This window comes from Pelodiscus sinensis, chromosome 11 (genome assembly GCF_052426305.1).
Source record: "Pelodiscus sinensis isolate ZL-2025 chromosome 11, ASM5242630v1, whole genome shotgun sequence".
Taxonomy (NCBI): Eukaryota; Metazoa; Chordata; order Testudines; family Trionychidae; genus Pelodiscus; species Pelodiscus sinensis.
Window position 1 is genome coordinate 11,303,829 of NC_143062.1, and position 19,573 is coordinate 11,323,401.

Below are 19,573 nucleotides of genomic sequence, written 5' to 3' on the forward strand. Positions count from 1 at the left end.
AAGGCAGTCAGCCTTTGATGCCCTGGGAACGCAGGTGTGGTGCCTGTCCCTGACTCTACCATAAACAGAAACCAGACAGTAAATGGGCTAGCTGACGACTGGGAGGCCTCCCGTCGCCGTGATGGCTAGTATCAGTAATTGACACGCCTGCACTGTCTCAGGAGAGGAATCTTCGCCCATCACATACCAGAGGTGCCCATTGTCTGCATCTTCCCAGGTGTGAATTATGCTTTGCACCCTTCGTGGGAAACTTGGCATTCAAAGCCATTTTTCCTAATTGGCCACTTGAGACTAGGAAGAAGCCCATGTGACCCAAGGGGTATAAAGAGGGTTTAGTTGCCCACCCCATTTGAGCTCCAATCACCTATACCTGCTGGCAGGTATTGATTGTCTCCCGAGGTCCGTGGGATGCCCAACCTCGCCCTACTTCTTCCCAAGGGATTGAGAGACAGAAGCTGGCCACGCCAAGTCTGGAACGCAGGGGTGAGAATTGTACCTGCAATGTGTTTTCTTTATGTGTACACTTTAATTGTCTCTCTGTTATAAGTTTAGTTACTTTATTATAGTTTCTTAAGGCCAACTGCTTCATTTCTATTGTAAACTGCCTTTGGTAAGGTGATTTAGCTATAAACTTTGGGAATAAGTGGGATGCCCTCATTCACTTATAAAATATATATATATTGAACCAAGTTTCTTTTATTTTATTTTCTCTTTCTTTCTTCTATAATAAGCCAGTGCGTGTCAAGCTTCTGACTTGAACCCGTGCTGCTGTACCCGAACCGAACACAAACAAAAGAACTTCAGCCGGTCAAAGGGACAGGTATAGGGAGAGCTTGGGCGTTTGAATTGTGTCACTCCCCAGTGGCAGATTCATTGGGGCACTTCTCAGACTTTCCCTAAGGCTGCCCGCTGCGAAGGAATCTTGGATTCTAGCAGCTAAAATCTGAGATGTTATAAGCTCTCCCTATAAACTTATTGGGGTGCCCGTCAACCTCCTCCAGGTTGCCCACTGCAAGGGACCCCGGTCTCAGCAGTTGAACTCTCAGGTGTATAGCGCACACACACACACACACACCGGGGCATCTGAGAGCCTGTTGGCTGCCCTCTGTGACGGGACCCCGGTCCTAGCAGTAAAGTCACAGACGTTAAACTATTTTTGGGGCGCCCTCCAGCCTCCTAGGCTGCCCACTGCAACGAGACTTTGCGTCTCAGCAGTTGAAGACTTGGGTGTAACACACACACACACACACACACACTGCCCTGACCATTTCGGCTGACAATATTGAACATTTTTCATAATCACTGTATAGACTTGCCTTCTTTCTTGTAATGTATTCAATGCAGAACGACTCATTACCGTAAGACTTAGACATCATTTTAATTCATTATTGCAGTACAAGACTCTAGGCTTCTAATGTTCAGATGAGTTTTTCATGGGCTACTAATAATATAAGCAAAAAACCCCTCCTTCCCTAAACAGTAATCCATCAAAAGAGAGCATACCCCATCCTCCTCACTGCACATGTTCTTTTTGGACAGGGGTGGCAATAATTTTTGATGGGGGGCCATGCCAAGATTTTGGAAGGTGGTCAAGGGCTGCACTCTTCCAGGATATTAATGGAGGAAATGCGGGTTCTGGGATGGAGGTTGGGTGCAGAAGGGAGCTTGGCGTAAGAGACTGGGGTGCAGGAGGGAGACTGGAGTCTGGGAGGGAGTAGGGATGAAACAGGCGATTGTGATCTAGGGTAGGAGACTGGAGTGCAGAGGTTTGGGATGTGACCTAGGGTAGGAGGGGATTGTGATCTGGGGCAGGAGACTGGGGTGCCAGATCTGGGAGAGGGTATGGGTGTAAGAGGGGGATGGAGGATTTGGGTAGGCTGAGTGGGGCAGAGGGTTGGGGCAGGGAGAGGTTGGGGTGCCAGAAGCAGGCTGTGGCCAAGAGACTTACTTGTCAGCTGCCAAATTAGTCTGCCTGCCTGCAGAGCTTGAAATATTTCCCAGCCAGCCAGCCTGCTTGTGCATCATGAATAACTGAGCCCAGGAGAGGGGGCGTGGTTCTTTTGAGCTGCCTGTTTGTTCAACAAGCAGCTCCCATTGTCCAGTTTCTGCCAGCAACTGGCCAATAGGAATGTGCTTGGATGGGGCGGCTCCTAAAACTTCCCCTTCCCCTCCAGTTTTAAAACAGAAACGGAGCTCTGCTGCCTCTGTGGGCCGGATTTGGTGGCTTGGAAGGACAAATCCGGCACACAGGCTGTATTTTGCCAAAGTCTCTTCTTGAACATTGCACCATACTTATCTCTGCTACAAGGCACTTCAACGTATGGTAGGAAAAAATACACTTTTGAAGTATTGTGATCTATAGAAATCACGCCTTATCCCTATAAATAACAATTCCCTTTGTAGTCCTCCCTCCTGTCTATGTTTCAGAAGCCACCACCAGCAGTGTAGAGGTATAGCTAGGCCTTGTGTGTTATATTGACTTCAACACACATGGTTACTTGGACCCTACCAGGCCTCTGTGAGTCCTTCATATTATGCAAGCTGTGTAAAGTGCAAAGGACACAACAGATGCATAGTTTGCTTTTTCTTATATACAAAATCAAAGCTAGTTATGTGCTTTGTAGGCCTCAGACAAGAATGGGAGCCTTCTAGCATGTGTGCTCATGTCCGCCTGTAAGTAAATCAGGCTATCAGTTGCTCCCTCTTGATTCCTTGCTCTAGGGAATAGGTCAGGCTGACCTAAAATATGCAAACCCGCACAGGGCCCTTGGAGTCATCGGCTTGCTTGTTGTGCTTATTGCCAGCCTGGCATGGAAATACAAAAAGCAAACGTTCTTTAAGAGCAAATGAAGCCTGATGACAAGTCAATGAGAACGCAGCAGTGAGGTTCTGCATTTCCAGGGACAGCACCAGGCACACGTGCTGTAAGGTGAGCAACGGGTCGATACCTTTTTTCCAGAGAAAGATTTTTCGATCGCCTGGATCAAGTCATTGTTGATAAATGATCCAAATGCTTCTAACTCACTGATACCTTGTGGCTCAAAGATGTTCACCTCAATCTGAAATAGTGGGGGGAAACAGTTAGTAGGCCGGTCTGTGTGGGGTAGAACCCCATAGCAGGTAGGGTGTAATGAATTCAGCGTGAGGAACTCCATGCGCAGACCAGGGGAGTCTGTAAGGGGGAGAGCCTGGCGGACGGGCCGCCAGCAAGAAGGGCCTTCCAGGGCTGAGTTGGATGTCTGGGCTCTGCAGCTTATTGTGCCAGTCCCAAAAGCTCCCATTGAAGCAGCTATTTAGTGTAGTCACCCCCAAATTGTGGGGCCTGCCTTGCTTGAGGGGAGCAGCGGGGCCCAAGCCAGCCCACACATGGGACAAGAGAGCCTCGTCCATTCTGCTGTTCAAATGGGACTTGAGGAGAGTTGGGTTCCTTCCCAATTAACTGATGGTCAGGGATGTTTTGGGGCTGCATGGGCCACACAGAAAACTCTTGGCTAACAAGCCAAGAAGAGGGAGAGAGATACCACAGCTACATCCCTTCACCAGCAACTGGACCAGGCAAAAATACAGCCCACGGCTGACTCAATGCAGCGTCCACCCCCGATCATGCGTGAGTTTTAGTGTAAACAAACTAGCAAAATAAGCACTTTCTATTAAACAGACAGATATTAATTAGTACTCGAACATCCGTCAAGGATCAGAGATCCCTTACATTACTGTGGCTGCAGTTATTGATTTTAAAATACATGATAATTCATATGCAAATTAAACCGGGTCTCATGCCCTGTGATTTAACAGCGAGGTCCTGGATATTGTAAAGGTTGGGTGCAATTGCTGTGGCGACATCAGCATAAACTGTGGCCATCACAATTGTCATTATAAATAAGACTTACACGCACACAGCGGGTGATATAATCGCTGGGGCCAGCCACTGGAGGGCAACATGATCACATGCATTTGGCCAGGGCATTACAATGATGTTCTCTTTCATATTGTTTTGCAACAGTTTTGGAAAAAATGAAGAGAAAGCCTTTGATCAAGGCTGCTCAGATGGCTGAACCATCAGTTCTTTGTTCTTTCCATCATCGTTATTAATGGTAAATGCATGTATCTCCTGGAGCACACAGTTTAAGACATAAATATACCCTTAGCTGGCATGGCCTAGAAGCAGGGCCCTTCTTCACCCTCTGTTTCTAGTAGAGCTTTTTAACTGCTCTTCATAAAAGCTGTTGGATATAAATGAAATGCCAGAGCAATTTACCTGAAAGTGTTTGACAAGCTGCTTCGGTTTTACTTTAATCAGCACCTCATATTTTCCCAAGTGCCGCTTCAAGAGCTCCTCATAGGTGAGCTCAAAAGTGACTTTGCTGGCTGCTGCAACGTTGACTGACACAGTGAACTTTTCGGTTTTTCTCCCGGAGGCCCTAGAAGCGTTAAGCACAGTAACTACAGATCAGAAAGCCACCTATGTAAGAATCCCCTGGATGTTTTTCTTATCAATAAGGGGTTGCTGTCACACTACAACCATTATACTTTGTCCCTGGTTTCACTTGTCTTAAGAATCAATATGAATGTAAAGGCTCTTCTAGTTTTTAAAGATGCCTCAAACAACAGTTTCAATTCTGGTCTGCACAGCAGTAGGGATTGTGACTAGACATTCTTTGAGATTCTGCAAACAGGCCAGAGACATGCATAGCATGGGGTGGAATCCCTGAAAATCTTAACCTCTGGGAACATCTCTAATTTTTTAACCCTATTATAATATTGGCCTTAACATCCTCTGGCAAAAAGTTCCACTGGTTGACTGTGCACTGTGTGTAGAAATTTTTCCTTGTGTTTTAAACCTGCTGCCTATTCATTTCATTGGGTGACCCTAATTCTTGTGCTACGTGGAAGGAGTAAATAACACTTCCTTATTCATTTTCTCGACCCCAATCAAGATTTTAGAGCCCTCTGTCATATCTGACCATTGTAGTCTTTTTTTCAAGATGAAAAATCCCAGTCTTTTTCATCTCTCCGCACATGGACGCTATTCCATACCAATAATACTTTTTTTGCCCTTCTCTGTATCTTTTTGCGTTCCAATACATCTTTTTGAGATGGGGCAACCAGGTCTTCACACAACATTCAAGATGTGGGGGTACCACAGATTCGTATAGAGGCATTATGATATTTTTCTGTCCTTTTATCTATCCCTTTCCTAATGGTTCTCAACACTGTGTTTGATTTTTTGACCACCACCACATTTTGAGTGGGTGTTTTCAGAGAACTATCTGCAGGGGCTCCAAGATTTCTTTCCTGAGAGGTAACAGCTGCTTTAGACCCTATTATTTTATAGTGTGGCAAGGTCCTCGCTCAGGCCCCTTGCCCTGGGACACCTTCTTTGTCCACAAATCAGCCGGAGACCCTTTCTGGTGCAGTCACCCCAGGCCTTTTACTGTCAGCTTCCCACCACCTTCTATGTACAGAGCTTTGGTTTACAGCAAACGCAGCCAGCCTCTCCTTCTGCCTGGGCAGCACACTCAGCCACACCCTGGCTCCTGGCTCCTCCCACCTGGGGAGCACACGCAGCCACACCCTGGCTCCTGGCTCCTCCCACCTGGGGAGCACACACAGCCACAACCTGGCTCCTGGCTCCTCCCACCTAGGGAGCACACTCAGCCACACCTTAGCTTCTGGTTCCTCCCACCTGGGGAGCATACTCAGCCATACCCTGGCTCCTCCCCCCCTTTCACTTCCTCTCTGGTTGCCTTATTTAGCCCTCTGGCTAATGAGGCCCATAGCTGCTTCCATTAGTCCTTCAGGCCTGGGATTGCTCAGCTGTCTTCAGTTGATCTTTTCAGCAGGCTATAGTGGCATAGCTCTGGCTTAGCCAGCCGTCTGTCACAATAGGTGCAGTTGGGTGTATGTTTTCCAATGTGCATTTCTTTGCATGTATCAAAATTGAATTTAATCCGCCATTTTGTTGCCCATTCACCCAGTTTTGTGAGAAAACTTTGTAACTCTTTACAGTCTTAACTCTCTTGGGTAGTTTAATATCATCTGCAAATTTTGCCACTACAGTATTCACCTTTTTTACCAGGTAATGTATAAATATGTTGAATAGGATTGGTCCCAGTACAGACCTCTGGGGGAACACTACTAGTTACTCGTCTCATGCAGAAAAACTGGCCATTTATTCCTACTCTTTGTTTCCAATATTTTAACCACTTACTGATCCATGAGAGGACCTTTCGTCTTGTCCCATTACAGTTTGCTTTGTTTCAGAGCCTCTGGTGAGGGACCTTGTCAAAGGGTTTCTGAAAGTCTAAGATTCTATTATCACTTGAATCACTCTTGCCCATGTGCTTTTTGACTCCCTCAATGAATTTAAATAGATTGGTTCTAATTCTATGTTTTTAAACTGAGAGAACTCTCTTGATGTAAAAACCTAGTGGAGACGACACACAGGTCATTTTTATTTTGATGTAACTCATCATGGTCAACGTCAGGGAGATACAAGATAGACCGAGCTAGTTGAGGTCAAGTATATCGCCTCCCCCACACACAACCTGTGCTGTGTCTCCACCTAGATTTTTACACCAAGATAGCTATCTCAAGTTACCTCTCTCATCATAAATATACACCTCTTATTGGCAATGAATATATAGCTTCAGATAACACAGAGATGCATGTGGTATAAAATTTGAACAGGATAGAATACGCATTCCCAGTATGAGATAGGAATCACAATCAAATGGCCAAAGCACAGAGGACAAAGTTTAAATCCAACCACTACATGTCTGGAATGAGATTAAAGTTGGTCTCTTCACATCGTTTCACACTTTCACACATCCAACAGTCAAATAATTGCCACACGGTACTTAAAAGCATTCATCTTGTCTAACAGGCACAATGGGGTACTCTCAGTATTAAAGCCTACATTAGATTCAGCACATTAATTCTAATCACATATGTTATTCAATTTACACCTCCCTACAAGGCAGGAAAATATTAGTGGTGTGATGAGGCACAATGAATGTTTGCCAAGTTTGGCACTTTGCTGAAGTCCCCATGTGAAAGGAAATGCAGAGTTAGTTACAAAACTCATCCCATATCAGGTTGAATAAGAAAAAAAATGGTTTCTTCTCTGAGCAATTGTCCACACACATTTCACTCTTAGATGTGCATGTCTCCTGCACTCATGAGGTCAGATTCTTTTTGGACAGTGGCGACACACTGTATTATCTTTGCATCTGCCCTGACTCCCCATGAGAGATCAAAAGGGCAGAATAGATCAACTGTTTTTCCATTCATTTTTATTCTTCATGGGAGCAAGACAGAAATCCTGCTGTGTTCATTTACTGCGCCTACCATATGTTCTCTTGTTTGGTTAATTAATAGTGATTAATATAGTTAGCATAATGAGTATAATTACTAGTTTTTTGTTTATGCCCATTAGCAATCTCCTTCACCCTCCCTAAAAATTTAGAAAAGATTTGGGGATGCCCTGAGTGCTAGGAATCACAGGAATTTAAAACTAGCAATGCTATTGCAAGGCTGCTATACTATTTAATGAGCAAAAAAAGCAAGAGTGAGTTTGAAGGCGATGGATAAGATCTGGAAAAGTTAAGCGATTAGCTTAGGAACAAAGCTAGGTGTTTTAAAAAGGTGTGTATTTAGCAACATGTTGTACGGATATGAGACATGGGTGATAAAAAAAGATTTGAAGAGAAGGATATTGGCGTTTAAGAGGAATTGCTATAGAAAGATCCTGAGAATAGGATAGATGCAGAAGGTTACCAACGAGAAATTATATAGGACGATACAGCTGAAAGAGAACCTACTGCAGAAGGTTGTACAGTGGAAGTTACAGCTATTTGGGCATATCTGCCGAATGAACGATGAATGAAAAGTTAAGACCCTGGTATTCGGCATAATGGATGGTCCGAATAGGAGAAGAGATTGGTGCGGCGCTAGTCTACAGAAACTAAGCCACTTCACACTGCACAGGGAAAGATGGAAGGAAATAGTGAGGGAGGCATTGGACACCAACGGATGTTGAGCCCATGGTTGTTAATGATGATGATGATTCTACATACTACACTTGAACCTCTCTGGTCTGGGACTCTCTGGTCCAGCTACATCCGTGGTCCAGTAGATGTTGTGGAACCAGAGAGCCCTGGTGGCTGGGAGTAGGGGCCAACTGGGAGTCTGGTGGTGGAGGGGCTGGGGAGCAAAGTTGGGTTGATGCCCAGGAGTGCAGCTGGGGCTGGGAGAGGAGTCTGGTGGCTGGGGCCATGGGGAGGTGGGGGGGAGAGTCAGCATCCGGGAAGGGAGCCTTGGAGCTGGGATGGCAGTGAGGAGGGGCATTGACCGCCCCTGGTCCAGCAAACTTCCTCATTTGGGACCAATCAGGTACTGAAGGTGTCGAACCAGGGAGGTCCAACTGTAGTTCTACACTGGACAAGGATACATGCCTGACCAATGCTTGATCTGCCATTCTTTCTCCAAGAGAATCCAGCAAGAGAGGAAGACCTAGCTCATGCCCTGTCTTGTAGAGTAGTTGACGAGGGCCTCTTCAGAGCTTTAGGTGAAAGCTCCCAAAAAGGCTGAATGGTCACTTTTGGTGAGTGCTGATGCTGGGGAACACCCACCAGACATTATGTCCATGGACAGGGATGATCATAATCATGTCTTCTCCCTCACAGTCTGTAGCCTTCGCCAGTAGGGTTAAGGGTCCTGCCATTTCCACTCAAAGTTTGGCTAAATGGGTATCTAATTGTGCTAGAGCCAGTGATTAGATTGCTAGTTTAGATCTACCCATGTAAGCAAGAGCTCATTTGACTTCCAAGACCCACACTCCTTGCTTATACAGAGTCCAGTAACAATAGGATTCCACGCTGGCAAAAGATCTGAGCAATGGTTGATTCTGCTCTAGCCTTTTAAGGCCACAGGAGAAGATGTGAGGATATCAAGGTATAAGGACAGCCCCAGTGGACTCTGCTAGCTGAAAATAATCCATTTTGACATACTTGTGGTGCTTGACATCAAAAGGCCACACAAATTCCACAACACTTCTCAAAGAACCACAGTTACTGTGAGGGAAGTAACTGCTCTTTCGATATCAAATATAGGCTTCTCAGATTATTCCCATGAAACACACTTTTCCTAGAGATTGGAAGTGAATAATGGTTCTATAAGGACAGGACTGCCAATGAGGGGAGGGGTCGGAGGCAGCCTGGCGATTTAAAAGGGCCCAGAGCTCTGGGCTGACGGGTCGTTGTTGCCGCGGTAGCCTTAATTTGCTGCTGGAGCCCTTGTCAAGGCTGTTTCCCACTCTGGCATTTGGCATGCAGAAGGTGGGGGTGCACAAGAGACTTTAAAATACCCCTACCACTAAAGGCTTTTGCTTAAAAACTCACGAAGGTCTCCGATTCCCTGACCTTGGGTGTTTCGCTGCCACCCCCCAAATGCAGAAAAACCCCTTTGAGAACCCAGGAAGGCACACTTGGGAATTTCTTCCTATGGAATATCCTCTAGCTCTTTAACCCTCTTAGGCTGTGTCTACATTGGCAAGATTTTGCAAAAAAGCAGATGCTTTTGCGCAAAATCTTGCCACCTGTCTACAATGGCCACGAGTATTTGCGCAAGAACACTGACATTGTAATGTACAAAATCAGTGCTTCTTGCGCTAATACTCCCACTCAGGGATAAGCCCTCTTGCGCAAGTAGCCAGTGTAGACAGGCAATGTTAATTTCTTGCGCAAGAAAGCCCGATGGCTAAAATGGCCATTGGAGCTTTCTTGTGCAAGAGAGTGTCTACACTGGCATGGATGCTTTTGCACAAAAGCACATGCCAGTGTAGACGCTCTCTTGCACAAATACTTTTAACGGAAAAACTTTTCCGTTAAAAGTATTTGCGCAAAATCATGCCAGTTTAGATGCAGCCTTACAGTATATGAGGAGATTGGGTTACAGCATATGAGATGGGTCCAGCACAGAGGAGTTCAACAAACCCCAACATAAAATACCTGAACATGTCTGTCTAAACATTCCTTGTTCTATTCATATATCTATTGTTGTAAGGTTTACTCCTTCCCTACACATGGCTGTTGCTGAATATGTTATGTCTGTAGCTCTCCTCCAGTCACACAAAGACCACAGCAGGAAAATCACTGCTTCTCATTCAAAAAACTACACTCCGTTTTTCTTGGTGCTCCTGGCTTCCTGCCAATACCCCATGAAGACTCTCAAGGACCCACTGTCTCTGGGTTTAACCCTTACAGGCAATTTAGTTAACTGAATGCCTGGGGTATCCAGAAAAGGAAGTACACTTCTCATTTATCACAGCCCTGCATAGCATGATTCGGGTGATGCAGGGCCCAGCGAAGTCAGACACCTAGGCTATGTCTAGACTGCAGGCTTCTTTCGAAAGAGCCTCTTTCGAAAGATCGCGTCTAGACTGCAGGCGGATCTTTCGAAAGAGCAATCCGCTTTTTCGAAAGAGAGCACCCAGCGAGTCTGGATGCTCTCTTTTGAAGAAGCCCTATTTACATTGAAGAACGCCTTCTTTCGAAAGAGGAACTTTCGAAAGAAGGCGTTCTTCCTCATGAAACGAGGTTTACCGCCATCGAAAGAAAAGCTGCGTTCTTTCGAAATAATTTCGAAAGAACGCGGCTTGAGTCTGGACGCAGGGGAAGTTTTTTCGGGAAAAGGCTACTTTTCCCGAAAAAACCCCTGAGTCTGGACACGGCCCTATATAAAGGTATACACACTGATCTGTGGATATAAATGCAAATGACTTACTTGACTAGACCTGCAGTATGTCCCCGTGAAACTGCCTTCTCATACTGCTTTTTGGCAGTTTCTTTTTCTTTTATATTTCCCAGATAGGCGATGCCATCAATTGTCCTGCAGATAAAACAAAAAACTGTGTGAAGATAAATGTATCTATGAATGTTTCAATTTATATGTGATCTGTATTTTAGAGACAAAATTCAGATCTTTTGGTTCGACAGTTTGTTTACAATAGATCCTTAGTACCTAATTTGCACAGAGACCCTAATGAAGTGCTTGACTAATTATCAGCCTAAAACAGATGTATGAGATGTATTTAAAGTTGCATTTAAAATATGGGATGGTTTATTTACTAGGCTCTTAATTTTAATAGCATATTTTTCTTTTTAAACAAACTTCTCTGTTTCCAGGAAAATTTCTTATGCTGGATGCAAAACCTTATGTTGGTTGCTGCAAAGTTTTTAATCTAGGAGGACCTGTAAAGGCAGAACCAACAAATCCTGCAGGATAGATATAACATTGATAATTTTGATTACATTTAAATTCATTCTAATTATAGATTAAATTAAACATAACAGAATGAAACAAACATTTTGGAGCAGATAGAAATTCAGAGACGTGGGCTTAGCACTGTACAGAGCAAGACACAGCTCTAACTATAAAAATAGATTAAAAACTAGCCCCGCACCTTAGCCCTGGTATGCATATTTTTGCTGTGGTGTTCACAATACCTCTGATCAACAAAAAGATTAAAATAGCACCAAAAGAAAGCCAATGCTAAACAGTTCGCTTCATATTTTCAGCACTGCTTTTTTATTTACAACATTCACGCTTATCTTTTTTTTTTATAATTTACTGTGACATTTTTCAAATGAGAAAACGAGTTAAATGTAAATTGTGCCACTGTGCAGGTGAAAAAGAAAAACAATACAGCAAGTGAGGGATAAGCTGGCAACAAACTACGTACATGCTAAAATTGGTAATGAAGGCTGTCTTTGGGAGCTCCACATCGAAAACCACTTCTTTAGACACATTAGCACGATTGACAGCTCTACTGGTGATGACAGTGTGGACAAATCGAGATGTCACTTTGCTGTCAATGTTCATGCTGTAGATCTCTATGCCATTGAGGATCTGAAGAATGAGAAACCCCGGTCATAGTGGAATCTGTGCTAATTATTTTAATTCCTTTCTCAGGTTCATTTGACGATGGTAATCAGAGGCTACATCTACTCTGCACAGTTATTTAGGAATAAGTTATTCTGGAATAGCTATTCCAAAATAGCTTATTTCAAAATAGCAGGTCTACCCTGCAGGGAAGCCTCAAAATTAGTGTGAGGAAGGTTCCCTAACATAGACAGGCTATCTCGATTTAGAGCCCTAAGAGGAATAACTTAGAATGGCCCTGGTGAGGGACTATTTCGAAATAGCAGAAGTGGAGTGCCTTATTTCAAAATAGCTATTTCGGAATAGGCGTTATTCTTTGTTGAATGAGGTTTATAGAAATTGGAATAAGCCATCCGTTATTTTGAAATTATTTCAAAATAACTCAATTGCTGTGTAGACGCTCGCATACTTATTTTGGAATAACTTTGCTGTGTAGACACATCCAGAAAGAATAGGTTTTAGGGGTTTTCTATGATCTGTTTCTGCTAGTCAGCTGGGCGGATTAAGCACCGCACAAGCGCCTAGCTTGCAGGGAACACTGTGGCCATCATAACTGACTGCATCTGAACTGTGTTTCATGTGGACACAAATCCCAGGTGGAGTCCACTAAGACATGAAGTGCGTAATAGGGTCAGATATGGGTTGCAACTTACTCACAGACTTCCAAATGAGCCAAAGTCATTGAAATCCATAATACGAGCATGAGGAGTAACAACACCTTTCACCCCAAAAGGTCTGAAACTCGCCCTCTTGTGTCATGAGAGCACTTACCACATCACTGGTGCTTCGCTTCTGTAAATTTAAAAAAAAAAAAAAGAAGTGAATAGAAATTTTCCACAGTTATACTTATCTTGGTGACAGCGGGAAAGTAGCAGAGGACAAGTCACTGATGCATTTCATTCTAACGGGTTAAGCATTTAGCTAGTCTTCAGTGGAATTTCACTACTTATTTTTGTTTGCTGTGTTGTTATAGCCATGTGGGTACTAGGATAAGAGAGACATATGGTGGGAAAGGCAATATCTTTTATTGGACCAACTTCTGTTGGGGGAGAGGGACCAACTTTTGAGATTACACAGCACTCTTCAGCCCTGAGGACAAATTCTGTGCAAGCTTTTCTGTTTCACTACCACAATAATAGATATTATCTTGCCCACTTGCCTTGCTTTTTGTCAACCTGCTTGACCCGTAATTCTCACAAGAAAGCCCCTGCAGTCCACCCAACAGCTCTCAACGAAAGTGCAAGGGAGGTAGTTTTATAGCAACTGATAACTAACTTCCGTAAACATTATCTCAGCAGAAAGCCAGATAATCACGATGTTGGTTTTCCTTGAGTCCCTTAGTGGAAAAAGCACCTGATGGGAGGTGACATGATGTGAAAGAGCGCAATTAACTTCTGCTCCCACTCCCAGTCATGTCATGTCCTCTAAGTAGACAAAATACTTGCCAGCCTAAACAATGCATACAATATGAATTCTCTGCTGCTATTACTTGCTCATGTAAACAATTGTTGGGTTGCCATCAACATGGTTATTATTGCAATTGGGAGGTGAGACCATGGTCTGCGTGACCACAAACAGAAAGGGACGTTTGAATATGAAAAACTCATGAGGTTCACTTTAAGAAAAATTTGAGACTCACCCGCCCCCATGGCATAACATTTACTACTGGATCAGAAGTCTACTACTATGTCATTAACACGGAACAACATGTGTTAAATAAGGCCCTGAATCAGCAAAACCACTTTTCTAACTTGAAACGTGAACCACCTCTTTGACCTCACACTGGCCCTACTCGTTTTCCTAAGGCAGGCACATGCTTCTGTGCTTTGTGATGTAAATCTCCCTCGTTCATTGGCTGCCTTGCTAATTTCCAACATTCAAAAATTTACAGTGGGTCTTCCCCTTCCTTTATACAAACAGCAAGTTCTATAGTGTAATGTACAAAAGAGAGAGGTCACATCAGCTATCTTCAGACAACTCCATTGGCACCCCTTACATTTCAGTAATGAATTAAAAATTACTTTCCTGGTGGGTTTTGGTTGGAGTGGTAGCGGTTTGTTCTAACAACCCCATCGCTTTGGTCTCACCTCAGACTAGCTAGTAGCCGTGGCCCCTCTCGCGATTCAGGACACCTTCTGCATCCTTTATTCTTCGGCTAACTGCTGATTGTGCACTTCTCTGGTTGACAGTAGCTCTTGAAACAGAGCCTTTGGCACGTTGAAGGGCATTTGATGGCCTGTGCTTAATTCAGGGGAGGGCAACAAAAATTTGGATCCAGCTCATCATGGTCTAACAGCACCGTCAGGCAGGGTCCCTGACTGCTGTGGCTGCACACACCACTCAGAGTGGCCATTTGCTGGGGCCAGAGTGTGTCTCTCTGCACTGGCCATGCCCCTTGTGGGGAGGAGGCGGGGGAGCAGCGGGTCTTCATGTGCTACTCATGCCTGCAAGCACTGCCCTGGCAATTTTCTTTGGTCAGAAACGGGCCGATGAAAGCCTGCGAGGATGATGCTGAGGGCCAGGGCAGGGCACAGAGACGCCTTGCCCCAAGGAGCAGGCCAAGCAGACACACACTGGCCCCAGCAGCCGGCCACTCTGAGTAGTGTGTGTGGCTGCGGCCGCCAGGGAGCCTGCTTGAGGGTCCTTGTGGCCCGCCACCCGGGAACTGACTACGGTAAACGTCTCCCGGCCCGAGCCTCCATCTGGCCTCCCCCTCCCCCATCCCCAACCTCCTGTCCCAGGTCACCACCCCTCTAGTGTTCACTCTAAGATGCTGGGTCGCACAGCTTCACAGCCCCGCCTCGTCAGTCCGCTCCATGCAGGGAGCCCTGAGCCTCTGGCTGGGTGGGGCCGATTCGTTGTCTGTGAAGCTGGGCTGCTCTGCAGCTTAGAGGGAACCCAGGTCTGTACTCCAAGAACGGTGAACATATGGGGCTGAGGCAAGTCCCTCAAGCTAAGCCTTCCCAGAGCTGATCGCGGTGTTTGTACCAGTCTGCAGCTGTGTGGGGCTCTGCCGGTGTGCTTGGAACAGGCTTGGGAGCCTGGCAGATACAACACCAGGTAAAGGGGACCCAGGTGGGTTCAGTGGTATCTCAGCCCATCAGGTGACACCCCAAGGGGTCCCCAGGGTGCAGGAGAGGCCTCTGGGCTGGAGGCCAAAGTACCATAGAACCAGAGAGCTGGAAAGACCTCAGAAGGTCAAGTCCAGCCCCCTGCGTAGTGGGTTTCAGAGTATGGGCAGTGTCTCCTGGCTGGGATAGGGGGTTAGTATTTGTGGGGGGATCTAAGGGCTCTGGCTGGGTGTGCAGACTCTGGGCTGGGATTGGGGGTTGAATGCTTTGGGGGTGCAGGTGGTCTAGGCTAGGATTCAGAGGGCAGAAGGAAGATCCAGGTTGGGACTGGGAGTTGAAGGCTTTGGGGTGCTGAGGATGGTCTAGGCTAGGATTCAGAAGGAAGATCCAGGCTGGGACGGGGGTTGGGTTGGGGGTGGAACTCAGGGGTGCAGACCCTGGGCAGCTCTGAAACAGCTCCTGGAAGCAGTGGCATTCTCCCTGTCTGGTGCCTAGGCAGAGGCCCAGCCAGCAGGCTCTGCGTGCTGCCCCATCCACAGGCACTGCTCCCATTGGCCATAGTTCTCAGCCAATGGGACCCGCAGATCCAGCTCTGGGGACAGGAGCAGCGGACTTTTAATGGCAGTACTGACTAGAGCTGCCCGGTACTCTTTCTGACCAGCAAAAAATCAGACACTTGGCCAACCTACCACCCTCCGACTACGTGGTTGCTTCTGGCACTGAACTCTTGACACTCAAACAGTACTTTTCATACAGCATACATTTCTGGGGGGACTATAACATCATCAGCTAGTTCTATCCCCCATAAAACAAACAATTGAGCTGACACTAACATACCAGCTACATACCTTGATGATGTCCTTGAATGGTGCTACCACAAATCCAGCATGTGCAGTAGTTCCGACAGATGCCAACACAACATAAAACAAGAAACTATCCATATCGAAAAACTGCAGATGCAGCGCAGAAGCCCCTGCTCAGTAACCTCAAAGGGCGGTCGGTGTGTTGTTTCACTTAGGTTGAATAGGAAACCAAGCAGTTCAAACAAACAATTGCTGGAAAAAGTTGTTCAGCCACCACTTCCTGAGGGAGAGAGGATTGTTGTTCAGTTTGTTGGGGGGAGGAGTATATCACGTTAAGTGTGTGGGAGGAGTTATGAGAGGCAGATGTTGCAGCAAACACTGAATGGATCAGAATGTGGCAGAAGCCCCCTTTCCCCAGACAATGTGACACAGTAGCAGGGATAAAATGACTTTGCTAGCTGGGAGGGGAAAAATGGGGGGGAAAATCCCCCCATCCCTCAGTGAGGAGAGGGAAAGACAAGAGAGTAATAGCAGAAAGGGAGTGGGGTTAGTTAGCAGGATAGCTTGGCACCAGAGTCCATCGCCAGATAATTGAACAGGGTCCTGAAGCAATCGCTAGTGGGGGTGATGAGAGCCGTTGAGCCAAACTCAATGACCCCGAGGTTTTTTCCCTCCATATGGTTCTGTGAAAGTCACCGTTGCTACTTGCTTCATTTAAACACTCTAGGAACATGTAAAGGCCAGAAGTAGTGATGACATTGACGTTCACCAGTTGAAGATCTAGTTTGTTTTATTAAAGCTATGATTACCCAAGTATAAAAATTCCATACAGACCTGGTCACAAAGTTGCACATCTACACACATCCGTGACAACAGTGTTAGGGTCTGCTGGGTCATCAGCAGAGAGATGCTTCTGACGTCCCTCCCATGACCTATTGGCTTCTAGGGAACATCTTCACCTTTTTTTTTTTTTGCTCAACAAAATAAATCCTTGGAGTTCCTCATGAAAAAAAAATTATTGTTTGGTGTGTTTGGTGTTCCTCAGTCTTAAAAAGTTTAAGAAACACTGATTTAGCGGGTCTAGTATCTGGCATCTGCACTCCTTTTAGTCGTGAAGTGTAAGAGAAGCCAAAGGGAGCATTTGCTCCTGTCGGCCTCCCACAGTGGGAGCAGTGCCAAGCTCGGCTTAAGGTAAGCTGACTCCAGCTCCGTATTCTGCGTAGAGTACCTTAAGCCAACCTTTAAGGTCTCATGTAGATCTGGCCTAGATCTGCTTGGCGCCTATAGTCCCTGTATGGTATCCAGCTTTTTATGAGTGCCTCTTGCTTCTTTGCCAGCTACCTTACACCCATCTGGTTCTCTCTTATGGCTTGTCCCTCCTTTATGAGCACTAGATTTGACCTAGGTGCCATTTCATAGTACTTTTATCTACTTTTCCAGTGTCTGGCAGAGCCTCAGAGGAGCATCTAGCAGCCTGGACAGAAAGCCAAAGCGCTGATAGGGGGGAATTTTGAGGTACCACGTGTCTATGACCTGTACTATCTCCATCTCAGTCACAGCAATTCCATGGGAGCACCATTCCTTTATAAGAGCAGGCTGAGTGAGAGGAGGTAACGGCGTAGAACACTCAGCTTGGAGAAGAGAGCAAGATTGCCATTTCAGGGAAAGGTTTGCTGCATGCTATTTGCAGAACTCCGTGGCAAATCAGCTTCATTTCTTATTTCTGGAAACAAATGACAAGGACGTTCGATCCTTTTTCATATTTCCTCCTGGGAATTTGGCCCATTTGAATAGGTGGTGTATTGCAGGGTGCACTGGCATAGCTATAGGGGTGAGTGTTAGGAGCATGTGAAGTAAATGGGGTAAAGACTAAAAAATAAGCTTGCTCTTTGTTTGACAAGGATAAATTAGCAAGAAAGAGAAAGTAAGTGAGGTGCAAAGCTGCACCCAGCCCTACCCCCATAAGCTGGTAGCTTTGCCTTTCAGGAACAAGAGAATATAAGAGGCTAATCAAGCAAGGGGCTGCTATAGCAACCAAGCAGCTGGAGGAACAGAAGGTGCAAGAAGGAGACACAGAGTCTGCAAGAGTGACCATGGCTAAAAGTAACCCCACTCCTCACCCCTCCTATCGGGTACAAAAGAGATGGTCTCATTTCTGCCCCGAACAGAACATGACCATGTACTAGAAGTGGTGGGCCCAGGGAGGGGCAGTACCAGAGGTGCACTCCAATTATCATTAAGTTTGCCAAAAAGTGGGGAGTGGGCTGAGGAAACTCCATTGTCCTGCAGCTAGGGGAAGAAGGGGGTTCTAGTGGCACATGGACGTGTGCAAGAGTGGAGGGAAAGAGAAAAACTCTAATGGCATAGACAGAAGCATACCTGGTGTGCAGGGCTTCAGAATACACTTGCTTATTCAGCCCCAAGAAACCCATTGAATTGCGTGCAGACCGGACTTTCATTTTCCAGTGAAGTGTTTCTGGGAACTGAGAGGGAGGAAGGAGCTGGTCCCTCGCCAACAGAGAGCATGCACACCACTGCGTTCATGCTGCGCCAAGGTAAAGCAAGCACTTCGGCCTTCCGGTTCTTGTGGCCAAGATAATTGCATGGGGGGGGGGGGTGTTACAAGTTCTAAAGAACCCCCCTACCCCATTTCCATTAGGTATCTTCAATAAAAAAGCACCACGTTCTCTGTAAAAGCCCCTAACCATTGGGGGGAGGAGGGGGAGAGTAGCTTTACCAAATGTTCCAGAATCGTAAAATTAAGGAAAGAAGCTTTCAGAGCGAATGCCCTGCCAGCCGTTCTCTCAGCGCTTCGTCCATCTACCTGAAATGGTGGAAACTCGGTTTAGAAAAGCCCATGCATGGACAGGAAAATGGCAATAAAAATCTCATCAGCATCTGTCTTCTGCATGGACAGTTCAAAAGGCACGATTTATATTTTTTTTATAGAAGATGTGAAGTATTTTACTTTTTATATTACTGAATATGGGGCTCTCTCAATGTTAAATGATCTGGAAAACTCACACGAACAAGTTCTCTAGAGGTGGGTGGGTTTTTTTGTTTTTTAAATTCTAGCCAGGCTGGAAATAGTCAGAGGAAAATCGCAAGCCATGTTGGCTCCTTCCGTATGGCTAGCATAAAAAGCTAACCAAAGCAGATTTATAAAAGTGAAAAAATAAAAGTTAGAAAAATGTATTGAATATTAGAATAATGTGGCTTGGTTCAAAACTGTGCCTAACACTTGTTTTAACCAAATTATTCCCAATGAGTTTGAAGATACAGCACAGTAGCATGTAGTGCATCAGTCTAGATATTCCTAGAATATGAACTTTTGACCTTGACACTTAGATGTAGCTTGTCTGCTTTGAGAACACCTGTCACCCATGTGTCACAACTCATCAATGAAGTAATAGCGGTGGCACTCTGAAAGATTCTTGTTGTGGACAAGTGTCACCCAAGGGAAGGAGACTTATTTCAGATCAATTTACAGAGGTGTTGCAATGTAAGTTAAAACATCACTCATTCTTTAAGTATCTTTTCAGTTGTCATGGCTTGACAACCATGTGGGTGTAAGTCACTTTTTCAGGGTACTGTTTTGTAACACTGCATGAAACCTAATGTATCTGTATAGTTCTAAAATAGTTCTTAAACCCATAAAGCCTCTCATTTCCGTGCTGTGTATCAGGACCTCCAAATGTTTAATGTATTTTATCCTCAAACCACCCAGTGAAGTAGAGCAGTGCCATTATGCCCATT

At 45.4% G+C, this 19,573-nt stretch overlaps 1 protein-coding gene across 1 annotated transcript in view; it reads right to left on the reverse strand.

The window, feature by feature from the left end:
• Positions 1 to 16,304, reverse strand: part of LOC102453009 (inter-alpha-trypsin inhibitor heavy chain H3-like) — a 48,566-nt gene extending 32,262 nt beyond the window's left edge. Inside the window, exons 1-6 of the mRNA XM_089781076.1 lie at positions 15,863 to 16,304; positions 12,715 to 12,735; positions 11,744 to 11,910; positions 10,786 to 10,890; positions 4,259 to 4,421; positions 2,949 to 3,059 (exon numbers count right to left, since the gene is read on the reverse strand). Coding sequence (XP_089637202.1) covers positions 2,949 to 3,059; positions 4,259 to 4,421; positions 10,786 to 10,890; positions 11,744 to 11,910; positions 12,715 to 12,735; positions 15,863 to 15,955 — 660 coding nt within the window. The 5' untranslated portion in view covers positions 15,956 to 16,304. The remainder of the gene's footprint in view (positions 1 to 2,948; positions 3,060 to 4,258; positions 4,422 to 10,785; positions 10,891 to 11,743; positions 11,911 to 12,714; positions 12,736 to 15,862) is intronic.
• Between the last annotated feature and the right edge of the window lie 3,269 nt (positions 16,305 to 19,573).